This window comes from Dendrobium catenatum, unplaced genomic scaffold, assembly GCF_001605985.2.
Source record: "Dendrobium catenatum unplaced genomic scaffold, ASM160598v2 fragScaff_scaffold_1022, whole genome shotgun sequence".
NCBI lineage: Eukaryota > Viridiplantae > Streptophyta > Magnoliopsida > Asparagales > Orchidaceae > Dendrobium > Dendrobium catenatum.
Window position 1 is genome coordinate 1,544,214 of NW_021319484.1, and position 20,535 is coordinate 1,564,748.

Here is a 20,535-nt window from a genome sequence, read left to right on the forward strand (position 1 = left end):
CGTAGCAGTGTCGGCGGTGTCGGTGTCGAGGTCGAGGTCGAGGACCGTCCCCACCACGCTACAAGAGCGTGTATAGGGCTTACCCGCCTCGTCGTATGCTTCGCACCGGGCTCCCTCCTACCGTGCTACAAGAGCGCGTATAGGTGGTTCCCCGGTCCGCTGCAAACGTCGAGGACAGGATTTGAGTTAGAAATTATACCTTGAAGACCGGTGAGGAGGCTCGTGGATCGAGGCAAGAGGAGCATTTTTTTAATAATTAATTATAATTAATAATAGCTAAAATAATTAATTATAATTAATTATGATTAACATTTATTAATTATAATTATATTAAAAAAACATAATTAACTTAATTAATTATAATCAATTATAATTAATAATAATTAATTTAATTAGAATTACTAATTATAATTAAAATCAATTAATTATAACTAATTATTTCATTAATTAATTATCATTTAAAAATAATAATAAATTATAATTAAATTAAGTAAATATAATTAATTATAATTAAACAAAGTTAATTATAACTAATTACATTTATAATTAACAATAATTATAATAATTATAATTATAATTATAATTAAATTACAAAAATCCCTCTCCCTCTCACTATCTCTCTGTTCGGATTTGGCCGAGAAGCGCGAGCAGGGAGAAAGTTACCTTCACAGCACGAGCTCCCGTCGTTGCTTGCGGTCAGACAGGAAGGGAAGCCGACGAAGGAGCAAAGTCGAACAGCGAAGAGGGAGCCGGAGAAGCCGCACAAAAGGGATAAGGTTAACCTCACAGTCGGCGAGTTCCAGTTCTTGCTTGCGATCAAATTGTCGTAACTTCCGATTCGACAGCAGGGGAACGTCGGAGGTGCGAAGTCGTTCGGCCACGAAGGAGCTGAAGACGCGACGAGAGGGAGAAAGTTTCCTTCGCGGTCGCGGTCGTTGCTTGCGATCGAATTGTTGTAACTTCCGATCCGACCCAAAGGGAACGTCGTCGAAGGAGCTTCGTCGAACGAGAGAGGGAGAGAGCGGGAGAGGCTGAGAGAATTCGGGAATAAGCCAGCGCCCGAGGCCTCTCATTTCGTTTGGCTTTAATGTCGCGAGGAAGAGATCGTGGGGTGAAACGACTTGAGGGTGGCTTCGACGTGCGAAATGCGGCGACGACGTGCGGGCAGGTACGATAAGATTTTTTGCGATTTTTTTTTTTGTTGGTTACGGGTCAACAAATATGTTATCCCACCCAACCTCTTTATCAAATTCAAACGATGCATAATGTATTAATGGTGCAAGAAGATGTTGTGTGTTCATGGATAAATACTTACCTACATGCATCCATGATTTTTGCATTGTAGTTAAAAACCTGAAATTGATTCACAACTTTAAGAATCAAAAGGAGCTAATCTTATAGCTGAAGGGACCTGCGTAGTCAACAAAAGGGGTGACTTCCAAAAGCCTAAAAGCATTTCACCATGTTTATTTTGTGGAAATTTCTAATGACTTTGTTAGCTAGGAAAAATTGATGTATAGGCTTTGTTTTTCACCCCTCTTTGAAACTTTGTATGAAATATTACATCCAAGATTTTGCATTGTTTATCACCTTAAATCCAAACTTGCCCTGAGTTATGCAGAACTTCTTCCACCAAAATAACTAACATGATTCAATTCATATTCACGAAGGACCTGATGTTAGGCCTTCTTATTGTCTTTTTCTTCTTCAACTTCCCTCAAATCAGTTACCATAAACTTTTAAATTTCCTATTTCAAGTTGTTTATATTGCAAAAATTACTTATTCATTTAATTTTACATATTATATGTACTTTTTTGTGATGCATTTTTTCTGAGTGTCCAAAACATTACGGTTCACATACATCATACTACAAGTTTGATTGTGGGAAACTCAAGGGAAACCCCTTCCCTTTACATGCATTTCTTGAATTATTTCATGTTCATGGGGCTTGAAACCCATTTTTTGTGAGAATAGTGATGACTTTATATGTCGAAAAGTAGAAAAAAAGAAAAACTTTGAATTTTATTGCTTGCTTCTATAAAAAAGTGTGAAAAATATATAATGGAAATAAATAGATGCTATTTACAATAAAGGAAAAAAAAGTCCCAAAGAGGAGCCGATGGCTAGAAGAAGAAGATGAGATATTTGAATTGCAATCTAAGGGTTATAAGAAAATTGATCCAATGATTTAAACCTTTAATCCATGTATGTGGGCTCCGAAAATTCGCGCCCCCTCCTCTTTCGAGAGAGTTTTAACGAATTAAGTTCCGAGGTAAATTTTCAAAAGGCATATTGGGTTTGAAATAAGACACTACTCATAGATTTCTCCCTCATTTTGCGAGGACTTTAGATCTGAGTTCAATTTTCCTATAGGCGCAAGCCCTTATAGTAAATTACCCCTCCCGATAGCGACATAGAACTTTCGATTAAGGCTAGTCATCAAAACAAATATGTAGAGAATACATGGTATATGGTGTATAATAGCAGCATGGATTTGGGTATTTGAAAAATTGATATTTAGTATTAGAAATGCACCACCTTAGCTAACATAGGGCTTTATGCCCTATCGATTATATCTTATTGATTCATATCTCAAGGATTTGACACCATTAGAGAACATATGGGTTGTTATTGTAACCGTAATATAATGGAGCCGTTTGACCAAGTCACTAGGTCAGAGGGTCGTGGTCGTAATCATTAACTACGTGGAGATGTTTGGCCAAACCACGAATTCTTTGCGGAACCATTCAACCAAATCGCTGATCAGATGACCAATGCCACATCTTTACTGGTAGGAGATGAATTGAGAATGAATCCTAATGATATTCTCGACCGGACATTAGCTCTTTGTGAGCTGAAGTAGTTTTTAGATTTGTCCACCTCGACAAGCTGTTGCAGAGGGTGGATGAATTTTACTTTAAGCGTTTAATTATTGATTTCAATTTTAAATATTTTAAATTTGGGTATTTTTGGAATTTTGAGTTTTTATGTGCATTTAAGAATTTAGGAGGCATTTTTAGATGTTTGAGGTCTCATCCAGTTGAGATCTTCTGTCAACACGATCATCATCAGGGTATTTATGGGAAATTTTTATTTTGTTGATTAAACCCTGTCGACTCTGTCAACTTATCGACAGAAGATCGGGTTCATCGCTGGCTTTATATATTTGTTAATGAATTTTCTTGGTTGTAGACTTTGAAGGCCTGATATGAACATATAAAACAAATATCATTGTCGACATCGTGACCGTATATTTTTTGATAGCTCGAGCCATGTCAACTCCTATTTACTCGCATAAAAGGATCGGACTCAAACTTAAATTTATCATTTGACCCATGAAGCATCATCAGTGTCATGTGTGTACCCATAACATGCTCGTCAGGGCCCATGCTTATGTTTAGAGGGCATTTTTATAATTATCTGTTGAACATTATCGACTGTGTAATTGTTGACAGAGAATCGAGTTCGTTGCCGGCCTTGTGCCTTTACTAATCAATTTTATTGTTATAGATCTTGAAGGCCTAATATAAACATATAAAAATAAATATCTCGGTTGACACCGTGACCGTATATTTATTTGATAGTTTGAGCCGTGTCGACTCCTATCTACTCACATAGAATGATCGGGCTCAAACTTAGATTTATCATTTCTTGACCAGCGCAACATCCTTAGATGTCACGTATGTAAATACTACATGCTCGCCGAATCCCATACGGGTATACAATTACATATGCATTTTCTTCTATTATGTTTGCATACTTACATGTATATATATACTTTCATTTGCTTATTAATGCGCTTGCATGTGCATTTACGGATTTGTGTGTATACATGTTGCAATGTATGTGTGGGGACATTTTTAAAATATTTGGCTTTGATCAACTGTGCGGGCGTGGGCTCCGAAAATTTGGCCCCGGCCTCTACTCGCTGTGATTGTTTGTTTTTTATTCGGCGAGGGAGTTTTAACTGATAAGTTCCGAGGTAAAATTTGGAAGACAGATGGGTTTGTAGATAAGACACTACCCAGAGATTTCGCCCTCATTTTGTGAGGACTTTATGATATGAGTTCTAATTTCCTATAGGCGCAAGCCCCTATAGTTAATTACCACTCTCGATCACGAGAGAGAACTTTCGATTAAGGTTAGTCGGCGATCAGATACGTAGAGATACGTGTTATTTGGCATATAGTAGCAGCATAGGTTTGAAAATTTGGAGATTTGGGAGATTTGATATTTAAAATTGAAAATTGCACCATTTTGCACTTAAAGCAGATGGTAGGGGAATGGATGATAGATCCGATCAAGATTCTATGGTTCTGTCGTCCCGGGCCATCGTGGTCCCTGGTCTACTTAGTCAGAGGAGGTAGTCGACCCAACCTGACAAAAGGATCCTTATCGACAGCCATGGGTTGCTTCGTCCAAGGAGACCTTGTAGACTGGGGTTGTATATTTGCCTAAGGGGATAAATTTGAATATACCTTAGCTAACAGAAGGCTTTGTGCCCTATCGATCATATTCTATTGATTCATATCTCAAGGATTTGATGCCAATAAGGAACGTATCGGCGCTAGCCATAACCGGTATATGTGGTGCCATTTGATGGCGAAACCACTCGGTTCAGAGGGCCCCGGGTCATAACCGTTTATCCTGCGGTGCCATTTGGCGACAAAACCGTCGGTTAGAGGACACGTACCACGTCCTTACTGGCAGGAGATTGTTTGAGAATGGACCCTAGTGATATTCACGACCATGCATTAGCTCTTTGTGAGCTGAAGTAATTTTCAGATTTGTCCACCTCGGCAAACTGTTGCGGAGGGTGAATGGATTTTGCTTGAAGTAGTTTGATGGATTTATTTCAATTTTAAATATTTTTGGATTTATAGGATTTTGGGAATTTTGGATTTGAACTTTGTGGAGTTTTGGTGGCATTTTGAAGACATTTGAAAGCATTTAAAAGCATTTGAAACATCCCTCCGATTGAGATCTGCATTCAACACGGCCATCATCGAGGTGTTTGGGGGCATTTTCATTTGTAGCTTGAACCTAGTCGACTTTGTCTGGTTGTCGACAGAGGATTGGGTTTCATGGGTTTTATGCCTTTATTAATGAATTCTCTCGATTATAAGCCTTGAAGGCCTAATATGAATGTATTAAAATAAATACACTGGTCGCCACAACCGTGTATTTGTTTGAAGGTTCGAACCCTGTCGACTCCTATTGACCCGTATAGAAGGATCATATTCGAACTAGAATTCACTTATTGACCCGCGCAGCATCCCTAGACATCACATGTGTACCAATAACATGTTCGCTGGGGCTCATGCGGGTGTTTGGGGGGCATTTTATAATTAAACCCTGTCTTCTCCTTTTTACATGTTAAGAAGGATCATGTTTAAATTTAATAACCCACGCAACATCCCTAGACGTCACGTGTGTGCCAATAACACGCTCGCCGGGGCCCATGCGGGTTTTATGATTGCTTTTATTCCTTTTAGTGTACCTATGTGTATACAAACTATGGTGCACGTGCGGGGGTACTTTAAAAGTATTCGTAGACGCCTTCTGTTCTCTTGCATAGAAGTTGCAGATCCGGTGGCGTGACGTAGCAGCTTTTGAATAGACTTGTTCGCTGCTTTGTACAGGTAGACTGTCGTGTACTACTCGTTGTTTTCTGCAGGTGGATTGTAGTGCACTAACGAATCTCCTGCTTTGGGTTGTAGAAGCTCCTTGGAACTTGTATTCTTTATGCATTCTGCTGTGATTTTTGGTCTTTACAATACAGCCCTACTGCTGGAGGTAGATGTATTCATCCTTAGACTGAAGTTGACTACAAGATATTGCATTTACTGTAGTCTTTATGCATCTACCCGTGGACGGATGTTGTGCATACATTTGTATTCGTAGAGGACTCATATGTATTGCAGATCTTATTATCCTTGCTTATAGAGGGCTGGTGCATTTGACTGATGTTGGACAATTGTTGACCATTGAGATGTTATAGTGTCTTTATCACAACAATTGGTAGGTAACTTGAATGTGCTACGGACATGATGTCTCTTTCACCATTCTTCATGTACTTGATTGTAGACATGTCTTCTATACTCATTCGTGGACAAGTTGTATTGTCTTACACTATTTATATCTCTTCGTTAGTATCCCTAGGTGGACGTAGAAAAGATTACTATAATCTTCTTACATGCCCTTATCAATTTCATTTCTTGCAAGCTTGGGTACATTTGATTGCATGTGTCTCCATCATCATTTGTGAGTGAATGATGTTTGTAGATTCTATAGTCATTGCAAGTCTTCCTTTTCACAACAAATTTCATATGTATTCCTTTGTATTTAGTTTGAACCTTTGTTGGTATGATAGCATCTTGATGTTGATTGAAGACTTTGCCATGTTGATTGTGAGCATGCCATATTGAAAATCCTTTGTCATTCAATATAAATTCTATGTTTATTTACTTGTAATCAATTATGAGCTCATCACTTGCATGTTACCCATGAGCATGCATATCTTCATTCCTGTTGCAACTATCAAATCTTTTCCATTAGCATGAATATTGTGAGTGTTGCATACTAGTTACCACCATTTATGAATGACTTGCAATGTTCATTGAAGATTTTATGTATTTGCTTGCTTATAGTTGATCAACATTATCACTTTAATTTTAGTACTTTCATTTTGATCTTCAATTCCACGGGGTCCTGAAAGTTCAAGTCTTGTTGTCTAAATCAAGTTCTTGCTTGAGTTCAACGGTGCGCCACGAACGCCGAAGTAGAGTTTAGGTGATTGCCCGCCCCATTACAGGCGTCGGACCGGTGTCCCATTCCACCACGCATAATAAAGGCGTGTATAGGCGGTTTTCCGGTCCTCCACGAACAACAAAAACGGGAATATGAGTTTTAGAAATATTCATACCTTCACGGGGTTGGCGTGTAGATCGAGGGAAGGAGAGAGAAGCTTTTTTTTTCTTTTTATCATTATTAATCACAAAGAACCATAATTAATTATAATCAGCGATAATTAATTATAATTAACAATAATTAATTATAATTAATAGTAATTAATTATAGATAATTGATTAATTAATTATAATTTAAAATAATTAGCTATAAATAATTATTCATAATTAATTAACTAATTATAATTAATTAATTAACACTAATTAATTAATTCTGATTAATTGATCATAATTATAACTAATTAATCATTAATTAATGATTAATTAATCATAATTAATTGATAATTAATTATAACTAGTAATTAATTAATTATAGTTAAAAAAGGATTAATTATAATTAATAATATTTAATTATAATTACTTTTTATTAATATATAAAAAAATAACCTCTTCCCCCTCTCTCCCCCTCTCGGTTTGGCATTTTTACGGGATTTGGTCGAAACAGAGCGTGAAAGGGAGAGAGTTACCTTCACACGAGCGAGCTCCTGTATTTGCTTCCGCTCAAAATGTTGTAACTTCTGATCGCAACAGGAAAGGAAAGTCGTCGCTGGAGCCAAGCCGAACAGCCATGACAGGATCGGAGAAGTAGAGGGCGGCGGGAATGGAGGCGTCGGCAGTGGAGATCGGCTCAGGTAAAGCTCTCTCTCCTCTATCTGGATTGGAGAAATCGGGAGGCAGAGACTGGTCGTGGAGTGGAACCGAGCGTGGAAGAGCAGTCGGAGAGGGAGACGGGGTCTGGGGGTAACGAATGGGAGAAGAGCCTTTTTCTCTTCATTTTATAGACGCGAATGGGAGTGGGATTGAGGAGCTTTCACGAGATTTAGGCAGAAACCTCGGAATGGCGCTGGATGAACAATGACATAGCGGGATCTCTTGCAAGTTTTGCAGAGGATTTCGTGGATCCGTCGTGTGCTAGGTACTTACGCTGGATTCATGGCTTCTTCTCCTCTTGTTTTGTTTATACAGAGGTTAATAGCGGGCAACCATCGTTCGAATGCAGTAGTCTATTTGAGAGCTTGTACACGCCTTATGTCCGCTTGTATATATGTTGTAGATCCGATGACTTGCTTGTATTTTGATGTTAATTGTAAGGCGTTGTTGTGTTCATCACGACCTTCTTATTTATATCCACAAGATATATGTCACATCGATTGTATGCTACTTGCTATCACCCATGGAAGGGTTTTTTTTTTTTTACCCATGGAAGGGTTATGAGTTGACAAGCATTGATTATGAGCGGGTCGTGGCGTATATGATGACTTCTTTACTTTTGTTTGTGAATGAAGTGTTGTGCACGTCACGAATCTCTTAGCACCACAGATGTTTGTATTCGTTACAACTCTTCTAATGTTGCTTGCAAATATATTGCATTCCTTATATATGTCTATCGATGCATTATCATGTTTAGTGTATATTCACTATTGTCACTCAGAGATGATATGTTAGGTGTGTTTTAGGTCTTTTGCTATCAAATACTACTCACACGAATGTTACGAATGTTGCTTGATAGTTTTGCATTTCAGTTATCATGATGGTTATTTGACATTCATAAAGGCGTGCACAGTCAGTGCCAAGTGACACTGTGGCTGTAGTCTTCAACCTCACCACGCCAAGAAAGGAGTGCATGGGTCTTCAAGGGTACCTGTTCTAAAATGCACAATTCTTTCCTCATCGACACTGAGGCACGTACACGGGTACTTAGATTTTTCCCCGCCATGCTAAGAAAAATGTGCATAGGGGGTCCCTCGGCTTGCCGCAAATGTCGAGAACGGAATTTGGAGGTTTTTGAGTTGAGAGTACATTATAATTGAGTGAACGAGGTTGACAGTGACGATGACGATGCCGAGGAGAATGCACGAATATCGAGATAAAAATATCTTCTTTTTCCTTTTTCTTCATTTTTTTGTCTTCTTTTCTTTTTCTTGAATTTTCTTCCTCCCTCTTTTTTTTTTCTCTTTTTTTTCTTCTTTGTTTTAAAGTATTAGCAATAATAATAAACATGATAATATTAATAAAAGGCTAATATTGGAGCGGAGAAGACAAAGAGGGGTGTTGGTGACTTACAGCTTCGATTGAGGGAGGAAGGGTCGAGTGCTTGAGGTGTTCGTATGGGGAAAACGGTCAAAAGATGAGGTATGCAGGAGGAGATTCGGTTGCTGTAGGGAAGAACAAGAGGGAGCTTGCGGAAGAGGTTGCAAAGTCGTTTGGGGAGAATATTTACAAGTTGATTTTTTATTGATACATATGAAATGCAAATCAACTCGCTTTTAAGTTTTTGTTTTATAAAATTTCTATCAATCTCTGTATGCTTGGTACAATCTTGTCGTATCAGATTATGAGCAATGTTGATAACAAATTTATTATTATAATATATCTTTATTTTCCCTTCCAATCTGATTTTTAAATCTTCAAAAATGATTTTTATCCAACGAAGCTTGTAGATTCTTTAGGCAATGACTTTAAATTCAGATTTGACACTATTTCTTAAAACAATAGATTATTTTTTTGTCCTCCATCTTATGAGGTTTCCTTCCAAAAAATATACAATATCTTGTATAAAATTCAGATTTGTCCTGCTTTTTTTTATAAAGATTTATTAGGATTTAATTTAAGATATCTAAGATTTCTATAAGCAACTTCTGAAGTTGCGATACTTTGGGATTGTGCATGAATCGATTGATGAGACTCACGACAAATGTGATGTTTGGATGGGTGTGAGCTAGATATATCATTTTTCCAACTAATATTTGATATTTTCCCATATCTACTTCATTTACTTACTCATTGACATCCAATTTTTTATTTGATTCAATTGGAGTTTCATAAGATTTGCAATCGATCATTTTTGTTTTTTTAGTAGATTCAAAACATACGTATGTTCAGAGAGATTTTTTTTTTTTTATGATTGAACAACTTTTATTACAAAAAAGTATTTGAGTTTGTCCAACTTTTTTTATCTCAATTTCTTTAGCAAGCTTTTTATTGAGAGGTTCGTTTTTTCTATTTTTATCATCAGTGTAAATTACATCATCAAGATATATGATAATAATTGAGATTTTATTAATGAGTATTTTATGAAAAAGGTATGTTCTTCTTTACTTTGTTTGTATCTAGCTTCAATCATGAATTTTTTGAATTTGTCAACCCATGCTATGACTTTCATGAATATGTTATGCCATGCTCCCAGAGATTGTTTAAGGTCAAATAGAGCCTTTTGTAATTTGCACAAATTGTTCTTTGGGAAAGAACTATTACATCCAGGCGGTAGATTCATATAGAATTATGTTTCAACATCCGTATGTAGGAAAGCATTCTTTATATCATAGTACGACATAGACCAACCTCGATTGGTTGTAAGAGAATTTAAGATGCTTATTGCATTCTTTTTTTAGTAATAGGAGCAAAAGTTAATAATCAAATTTATATGATTGAGTATATCCTTTGTCTATCAATCTCGCTTTATATCATTTCAGGCTTCCATCTTTTCTATTTTTTATTGAAGAAAATCAAATATGGTTTTTCTTCTTTTTTGGTAGTTAAACGATCTTCCAAATGTAATTTTTTTCGGAGCTTTCATCTTTTCTTTTGTCGCATCCTTCCATTTTTTTTTCAAGTGCCTTAAATAGAGTTTGTGGTATTGGAATAGAATTAGAGTTGATATTTATAAGAAAAGCTTTATAGGTAGGAGAAAAAAAAAAGTGTACTGGAAGATGGGATTAGAGGAGATTATAGTGATCATTATTACTTGATAACGATTCTGAGTTTTGAACTTTCTAAAGATTTTAGTTGAGTTTATTTCTTTTTGTATAAACTTGAAGGGATATAATGCCTGATTTTTTTGGAGTTTGTGTTGTAGGAATGTCACGATGAAAGATAGAAGTTTTATCAAACTTATCTTCCGGTTGATAATTTTACTCCTAAAGATGAGTTTAATTGAAAAAATTTTGCTTCTCATTAAAAAGTTTACATCTTCTGATGAATTTTTTGATGGTAGGATAATAACACTTTAAGTGGTGGAAAACTCTATAAATACATTTGAGGGTTCTAGGATAAAATTTACCTGTGTTGTTTGTGAATATTGATATAGACAATGCTCCCAAAGATTTTTAGAAGAATTTTTGAGAGGTAGTTATTTGTAGGAAAAAATTCAAGTAGGTAGTTTATAGAACTTTTGAGCCAATCATTCTTGAGGTTATCCTATTGATTAGGCATATGGAAGTTAGGTTGTTTCTCTCAAGTATCTTTTTGACTCTTGATTCAAGAAAAAGTTTTTAGTGATTTCCAAAAAAGACTTTCTATTGGGGACAATAATGCAATCTAAAATCCTCACGAGTATCAAAGTACTCACGAGTATCATCAGTTTGAAATACCTTGACGTTAGCATTGAATTATTTTTGTATAATGTAAGTAAAAATGGGGAGAATAATGCAGAAATTAGATTTTTATTTGATACAATATTCTCATGTCATATGAATGCAATCATCAATGAAGGTGGCAAATCTTGTAGCTTAAAAAATATTAGAGATTTTGGAAGGTCTCCAAATATCACATTGAACAATTAGAAGAGTAGTAGAGGATATATAGTCACTTTAGGAAAAAATTGTTGGGAATGAGGAGTAAAACACCACAACGACGAAACAAGCAAGGAAGTAAAAGTAGCGGAAAGTAAATGTCACCTGGATGTAACGTGGAAAAACCCAGAATAGGGAAAAAATCACGGAGCCACACCGCATCAAGAAATCCACTATGAAAATTGAGAGAAATAAGTATAGATCTCTCTTCTTTCTCAGTCTCTCCTTGCTTATCTTCTCACATGCACTGTTCTCTATGTTTTCACACACTCAAAATATAAGAGAAAGTCAAGTAAATAATCCCAAGGGACTCAACCCTTCAGAAAAATGAGAAAGAAATCCGTCTAGTCTGCTCACAGCGCTGTGAGGTCAGTTTGGAGCGCTGCAGCGCTTGAACCTCTGTCTTGATCCGTTGCAGTGTCGTATCTATACCCTGCGATGCTCTGCTCTCTGTCATTCAGCCATGGGGCGCTCAGGTACCCAACTCCGGGGCATTGTACGAAAAAAAATCCGTGTACGAAGCACCTGACCCAAGCAGGAGATAAACCTTTCACACCCCCAACAAGAGTGACAAACTTGAGGTTTCGAGGCAACAAAATAACCCGATTGATCAACACAATCAGATTCCACAAACAATAAAAATAACTCGATGTTCGGTAATTTCATAAGTCTCGTAATGAAAAATTTTTATCTTTAAATTAAAAAAAAGAAGAAGCATACATTGAAAAATGGATTCCATAACCTATAATGATGTTTGCATATCGCTTTTGTATTGAGTCTGGTTATGAAGGAAACATGACAGGTGATTTCCGTCTCCAAGAAGTTATTGTCCATCATTTTTTTTAGCTTGCCCAATTATCTTCCCCATAGTGAGGTCGTGGAATACATAATGATTAGTGAAAAATATTACATTGGAGTTATGATTTTTAGTTATTTTATGGATTGATAGAAGATTTACCGCAAATTTAGGAACATGCAGTGCATTACTAAGGCTAAATGTAGAGGAAATTGAAATATTTCTTGGCATTTGTTGAAGAATCATTGGCCATTTTTATATTTCTATTATTTGGCAGAGTTTAAAGGTTAAAAAAAAGGCTGACAAGATTGGTCATGTAGTTAACGGCGCTTAAATCTGAGATCCACATGTGAGGAAAATTATTTAAGGCACTGAAAACATAAGAGTTACAAATCATATCATTTTGAACTAGAAAGTATGATCCCGATGATTTTGAGAGTTAAGTTCCTGAGTTTGTTTTTTTTTTTTTCAATTAATCCCTTTTAATTTCACAAGACAAGCTTTCCATTTTGGTGGATTTTTTTTTTTAATTTCCACAATAGCCTAGGAGTTTTTCCTGGAGTTTTCAACAAATTTCTTTGACCGTGTCATTTTTTTTTTTGCAATATTTGCATCATAGTTTCCCTTTGGAAGAAGGCCTTTGTCCTTCTTTATATAAAGAATCTATAGTAGTTAATTCGTTGCCTTGGATTCGATAATTGTCATGACAAATATTTCGGAGATCGAAGTGTCGAGCATTATCGATTGTCTTCCATCTTTAGCTCGTATGAGAGAAAAAAAATCTCATTTAGTGATGGTAGATTTTTTCGGCTTATGATTTGAACATGAGCTTGGTCAAAGTTATTATTTGAGTATTGCAAGAAACTCAAATACACCTCTTTCTATAAATTACTTGAGAATTACTGCATTATTGTAGCATGTTATCTTGAAATTTTAGTAATAATCCAATTCAAGACAATAAACCTTTTTTTGCATTAATGTGCTCAATGATAGGAATTTGGCCATGTTTGGCTATTGAAATTTTAGTTTTGATCTTGTAGATGAGGTTAACATTCTTCACTTTTGAGTACATTTGTTTAACGGTGTCTCAAACTTTCATTTATAGTAGAGAGGAACATATATGGCCCACTAATTTCAGGCATCATGGTATTCCATAGCGATGTCATGATCATGACATCTGCTTTATCCCAAACTACACACTTTGGGTTTTTCGGCTCCAAAGGAGGATCCACAAGGTGATGGATAATCCGTTCTTTTCCGAAAGGTTTTTATGATTTATGACAATTTTAAATAGTTTTTCTTGTTCAAGTGATATGAGGCTTGTAGGCCTTGGAGTTCTCTCTTAGTATGATTTCCATAATTCATGATAGTTGGGTCATTTAAAGGGAAATTTAAAAAATCATACATAATGAATAGAAGGAAGAATCCCAATACAAAAGAAAGAGAATAAAGGCTGGAAAAAAACCCTAAACTCTTTCTAATATCATATAAAAAAGTAGAAAAGGAAAAAAATCTTGATTTTGTGAAAGTGCGAAAGCATATATAGATTTCTCCAAATGTCTCACGATGAAAATAAATTAAGGCTATTTACAAAAAAGGAAAAAAAATCCCAAAAGAGGTCGATGGCTAGAAGAGGAAGAGGCACATGGATTTTAATCTAAGTGTCATAAGAGGATCGATCAAATGGCTGAAACTCTTTATCTGTGTGCTTATGGATTCCTATCAAGATTGGTTGACTTCTAGATCCCATGATCATTTAACACTTTATTTTGTACATAACACAATTACCAAATAAAGCCTTTGTTTGCATATTGTTTAGAAAAAAAAGAAAAAAAAAAAGAAAATGCCCTTTTTTCTGCACTGAAGTAGTATCAATACCAAAGTTCACTTATTCTGGTTTGACGCTGCTATTTCATTTTTTATTTAAGCAATGTGATATTAAACTTCATGCAGGCCTGATCACAACCTAGAAGATATCAGAACAAAGATTTTCCCCTATAAAAGGAGAAAGGTTAACGCTCCAGAAGCTTTACCTTTGATGACATTGCCTATTAGAAGAAAGGAAAGATCACTATCTTCATTAGTGGTTGATACTCCTCGAATAGGAACTCAAACAGGATTGCTAGGAAGAAGAACAAAAGCAGCAGCAAGAAAGGCTTCCACATTACAAGGATTAAGTCCTTTAACTGATGAACATGCCAAGAAAGATGCTGATAATAGTGAGCATCTTACAGATAACTCCAGCAAAATGTCTCATTGTAGAAGACAGGTAAGTTAGAAAGGCATATATAACTTTACAGTATATCAAGCTATTTATCAATTATAAGACCAATGTCTGCTAACTTTACAGAATTCTTCAAATGGGGTAACATCTAACCATACACCTAGTAATGATAGCCGGAATAGCAGGGAAATTTTTGTTGATAAATCCAGCCTGCAAACTCAAGTTACTATTAAGACTGAGAAAACAGTTGGGTTTGCCGATGATGGCTACGAACATAAAGTGAAGGTTCGGTCACATCCAAGCAAACCTAAATTTCAAGATGCCAAGAATAGCAACGCTTCAGCATGTTCAGTGGCAGTCAAAGCTAGAAGAATGCATGGTGTTATTCGGAAAAGGAAAGTTCTTAGGCCTTCAGCTCAAGCAGTGCTTGATGCTGCTGATGTGGGATCTGAAAGGCGGATCAGTCCAATTTGGCTTTCTTTAGTTTCCTTACATGAAGGGTTAGAAATTATTCCTTTCACTTGAAGCATCAATAAACTTATGTAAATGGTATTTTTTTAAAAATTAATTTGATTTGTTTTGGCATAAACTTACAACAGGGAAGGAGATACAACGTTGCCTCAAATATCTGCATCTTACTTAAGAATCAGGTGAGTTATGCATATCCCAGACATTTAAATTCTTCAGATTTTAATTTATGCAGTTTGATACTCTACTTCTATTGACATATACATATATACACACACACACACACACATATGCCCGCACGCACATAATGCAAAATTATCTATGCCTATTAGGGGTGTAAACGAGTCGAGTCGAGCTCGAGTCATACCTAACTTGAGCTCGACTTGTCAGCCAAATCGTGAGCTCGAACTCGAGTCGAGCTTGAAGGATGAGCTCGAATTTGGCTCGTGGAAATAAAAATGAGCTCGCAAGTAGCTCGTGAGACCATGGAAAAGCCAGCTCACCTGATACTACCTGAATGGAAGAAAGTATGCCGCCGAAGAAGAATGTGTTGTCGTCGCTCACGTTTGGCCGGTGAACTCCCGGCTATTGTGTGAGAAGAAGATGGTTATTTTTTAATTTATTTTTTTGAAATCGGTGAAATATATGATTTTTTTTTTTTTTACTTTTTTGAAAAAAGTTTCAGCCTCACTAATGCATAACCTCTTTTTCCTTGAAAATATAAACTATCTTCAAATGGTAGCAGTACTTTTTTGAGAATAGGCTAATAGCTAGTTGATTTTCTTAATGGCAGTCAGATGAAGATTTAATTGGGGTAAAAATTTTATTTGCAAATTTGTTTAAAAAAAATGATTATTTATATAATTATGAGTCAGCTTGCGAGCTTCCAAGCTGAGCCTCATCAGGCTCGAACTCGAGCTCGCAGCTCGATAAGTTCGGCTTGCCAGCTCGTAATTGAGTCTAGCTCGAGCCGGCTCACGAGTTGGCTCGGCTCACTTACACCCCTAATGCATATTATTTTCATGAAACCTTTTGCCTCACATCTGCATCTTGCCTCTAGTTTTTGACTCTTTTTTCATTTTTTATAGAATTAAAAAAAATAAAAAACATCAACATAAATCCAAAGAAAAACCATCATATAACATCTCAGAAAAAAAAGTCTTGAATTCGGAAATTCCAAGCATCAAGAACATGACAGGCCCAAGGAAATCTTTTATCAAATTTACTGAAACAAAAGAAGAAAATGTTATTGAAGAAGATTATGGAAGATTAGAGATGAAAAAGGCAAATGAAAGAGGCAGCAACAAAATAATATATCTGCAAAAAGGAAATTAATGCAATGTAATGTAACTGGATTTTTTTTCTTAAAAAAGATTTACCTTTTTAATTATGATGGATTAAACGCTTAAATCTGCAACAATGAAACTATCAGGGGATACTGTTTTCTACAGTTCCACTGATTAAAAAAAAGAAGAAGATATTTTCTCGGGTGAAATAAATCTGGACGAAATGTTGGTTCAAAAGGGTCTTGTAAAATTGATAAGGGACATTGATTACTGAATTAGCTTCTTGATAGGAAATACTTAAGTTCGCAAGTAACCCTAAGGTAATACTTGAGTTCGCAAGCAACCCTAGTCAAAATCAGCCCAAAACAGTGAGCAAAACTGCTGTCCCAGCAGTTTTACAGCAGCTCCGCAGCAGGAAATGCACCCAAACAGAGAAAAATAAGGAAAAGAAACAAGGTTTCCACTAGTAGATGCAAGAAAACAAAGAAAGATACAACGTCCTTCGATTCGAGAGGAAGAACAACTCTCCACAAGTCTCTAGCAAACCCTAGAGCCCAAGCACACAATGAGATCTCAAACTTTTCATTCAAATTCAAGATGAGGACCTAATTCCCCCCTTTCCCCCTCTTTAACTCTCATCCCCATACAAAATCCCTAAACAGCCCTTCTATTCAAATTTCCCCCCCTTTCCATTCAAATTTTCTCCCCTACCCTTGAATTAACTCCATGTGGGGCCCGCCTAGAGTAAGGACCGGAGGGGCCCGCCTAACAAATTGCTATTTAGTTATTTGTATTTTTAAAATCTTCAATTTGCCTTTTTCATTTTCTTCTTCTTCCAATCTTTTAGCCAAGGTAGCTAAAATATTTAATTTGACTTAATTGCTATTTAGTTAGAGGCTTTGTGACTGGCAGCACCGACACATCTCTTTGGACTGTTTACAACAGTGGCAGAAGGCATTATTGTGGGAATATTCTCCCTGATGGTGTGTCTAAGTTGCAAATCTTCTCTTTATGTTATGCTTAGGCTACATAAGTAAATCTATTACCTCTTATGCATTTCAGGTATGAAGAAAAATCAGAAGTTGCCTGCGAATATTCTCACACCTACAACCAAAGAAACAAATCATGATGTTCCGGTGTCTCCTGATGAGGTTTGTTGTGTTGACTGAAGCTTAATAAGTTGCAAGTTAAATAAGGATAAATTAGACCTCCGTCCTTGAGTACAGGGGGATTTCAAATTGGTATGCATTTTTTAGATTGTTTCACTTTGCTCTTTTTTTTTTGTCTTGCAAAGTGGTACCTTAAGTAAATCTATAGTCTTTACAAATATCCTTTCTAAGTTGAGAAAAAATATAATGTATCCTTTAACATCATTTCATGATGGTTAATGTGAAACATCTACAGTTACTTTTTGATCAAAGTTTTTATTTTGCTTTGTGTGCTTGTGTGTATAAGGGAGAGAGAGAGCGTGAACCCTTCTTTTTTTGTTGAGGGAGAGAAAGAAAATAGGGTGTATTTTTGGCATTCAAACTCAATTAATTATGCAGGTAAGGATATTAAAGTAAGAGAGGGATATTTGTGACACTTGAGAGTTTTTTAGCACTGTAATTAAGGGTCTTAATGAAGTAGACTTCTGTCAGCTAATTTTTTTGTCATTTCACCCTTAATAAAGTATATAGTTAATGATAGGACATTCTAAAAGAGCTTTGCATTTGCGGGCCATGTAATTGAAAAGATTTAATAAACATGAAATTATGTGAAGTATAAAGGTCATTTGTACCTCAGAGAGTGGACAAGTTAATCTTTAGTTGATATTCCTAAATTTTTTCATTAATTTTTCCTTCCATAGCAAGTTTCTTTGTACACGCATAAATTTTTTTTTTTAATCCGACAAGTGTTCACCATTTTGACACATATCGGACACTTTCATGTGTCAACGTACAACATGTGTTAGACATTGTATGCTAGTTTAACTCGGAGTGTTGGTGCATCCTAGGTTGAAACAAACTGACTTTAAGAGAAACTACTTGATACTTCCTTTTGTAATCATGAATATGGGTTACTCAATTAAGGGAAACCAACATAATCTTGCAGCTAAATTAGGATATTGCTATAGGCATAAGGTTGTGTTGGTAGTGCTTATTTCATGCTTTGTTTTTCGTAATGATATCCCCAATATCTAGGCATAGGAATCTTTGTGTAATGATAAGCCTGCGGAATGCGGGTTGGAGGGTTGTTTTTGTTAGAAGTACAGTAAGTTGCTTTGAGTTCAATTGATTATGTAATTTGATCTAAGATTTTGGCTGCATCACTTTGATCTTTTGAGATATACTCGATAACAATTTTGACACAAAAACCTGACACTGATCCTAGTGAGTTTTTTCTTTTTATTGTTATTGTTGGTTTGGCAAGATTGTTGCTGAGTTATCTTGAAATGTTTGCTAGTATATGGATTGTAGAAATACTTCCAAAGTACTGATATATAAAAAAGTATGAAATTATGTATATGTTTTTGCCTAAAACTCACGACCACCCCCACCACAATCATCATCCTCCTCCTCTATGACCTAATTCCATTTTTGCTGTTTCGGCTTAATGTATCCTTGGTGTCCTTTTATTTTAAATGCAGTCGTATTTTAACTCTATTTTCTGAAAATCCGGGCTTTGTATTTTGCCTTTTAAGTCTCTGAAGATGCCATGCCCAGTTGCATCAATTGATGTGTTACAGTTATGTTGCTTTAGGGTACCATAAGGCATAGCCAAAGTGGTGGATATGTTTATAGAAATAAATTTCGCTATGCTATTGGTTTTATTTTAATTTGAGTTCCTTTTAATATTCCTTGAATCATAAGCTTTGTGAAACTTGTTTCTTTTGTTTTCTTGGTTGTTTGCCAGATTTCTAATATGATGATTTTTTGTACTTAGATAGTAAAAATGGGTTTGATGACAGAGGATGAATATCTCGAAGTGAGCAGCAAAGCTATGAGATTATTTGAATATGGACAGGTGGGAGTTTTTCTTTTTTCGACATTCTTTTGATTATTTTCTTATTATACTTTCTGTGAAGTTGTCAATCTTCATTTGGTTTCTTAGATAACCAACATGTACGTAAAGTAGTATTTTGTTGCCAAGTACCTACAACCTTTGGTTATAAAGTGCTTTGGGATATTTGCTTTTGAGTTTTATATGCAACCTGACTTAGGCTTTGTTTGGGATGGCTTTCTTACTGTTTTTGAAAGCAATTTTCTAGTACAAAAATTTATTTTTTACTAGAAAGCTGCTTTAAGAAGCAGTAAGAAAGCCGTCCCAAACGAAGCCTTAATAAGCCATGGTGATCAGCCTTCCAACAGTCAGGGTGCCTTATGTTGCATCATAGGATTTCTGTTCCCGTTATTGCTTGCACGTGTTAATTGTGCAATCTATTTGTTTCTGTTGGTTTTATCCATTAGCCTTTTGTACATCAATCTTAATTAGACAAATGTTTTGCAATAATTTGGCTCATTTATCTTCTTTTTTTGTTGATGTACGTTCACTTTCATACTTCAGATCATAAAATACCTGTCATGTTTATTTATGTAATATTTCTTAATATTTCAGCAAGTTGCTCTCGATCATGGTCTTCTATTAGTGGACACGAAGTATGAGTTCGGGAAGGACTCTGATGGGAATATTTTGTTAATTGATGAGGTTTGGCTTCCTACTGCACCTATGAGAATCCTTGTGTATTTCATTTGCATGTGTTTTTATGGTAATTGTTTTCATATGTATGTGATATGGGTTGTTACACTACAGATTTAAAAGAAATCCCGATATGTAGGGGATAGGAGCTTACAATTATATATAGATTTACATGTTCCAAATTTCATAATATCTAAGTTTGCGGTGATATTGCATAATTTATTTTAGACTTGTTTGAAATATGTTAAATTATATATGACTTATTTAATGGTATGCAATAAAGACTTGATATCCGTCCTATTAGAATAAAGTATTTTAGGCAGCAGTCTTGTAAGCCCTAGTTCTATATAAGGGCTCTTAATCTTGTATTGGAGAATAACAACAACAATAAGTATTTATCCCACTCTGTACGGTAGGCTATATGAATTAATTTTCTCTATCGTATTCTATTAAGAGTTATATTCTCATTTAAATCTAATAAAAAATATTTTTAATACTTTTTAAATAGATTTAAATTGCGCAATTGGGTATTGAGGCATTTTT

The 20,535-nt window shown here is 35.6% G+C and overlaps 1 protein-coding gene across 4 annotated transcripts in view; it reads left to right on the plus strand.

Moving 5' to 3' along the window:
- The window catches only part of LOC110099420 (E3 ubiquitin protein ligase DRIP2-like), a 49,988-nt gene that overhangs the window by 19,921 nt on the left and 9,532 nt on the right, over window positions 1–20,535 (plus strand). For all 4 annotated transcript variants that reach the window (XM_020826557.2, XM_028697931.1, XM_020826561.2 and 1 more), the window contains exons 3-5: window positions 14,290–14,605; window positions 14,687–15,060; window positions 15,160–15,210. In XM_020826557.2, coding sequence (XP_020682216.1) covers window positions 14,290–14,605; window positions 14,687–15,060; window positions 15,160–15,210 — 741 coding nt within the window. The remainder of the gene's footprint in view (window positions 1–14,289; window positions 14,606–14,686; window positions 15,061–15,159; window positions 15,211–20,535) is intronic.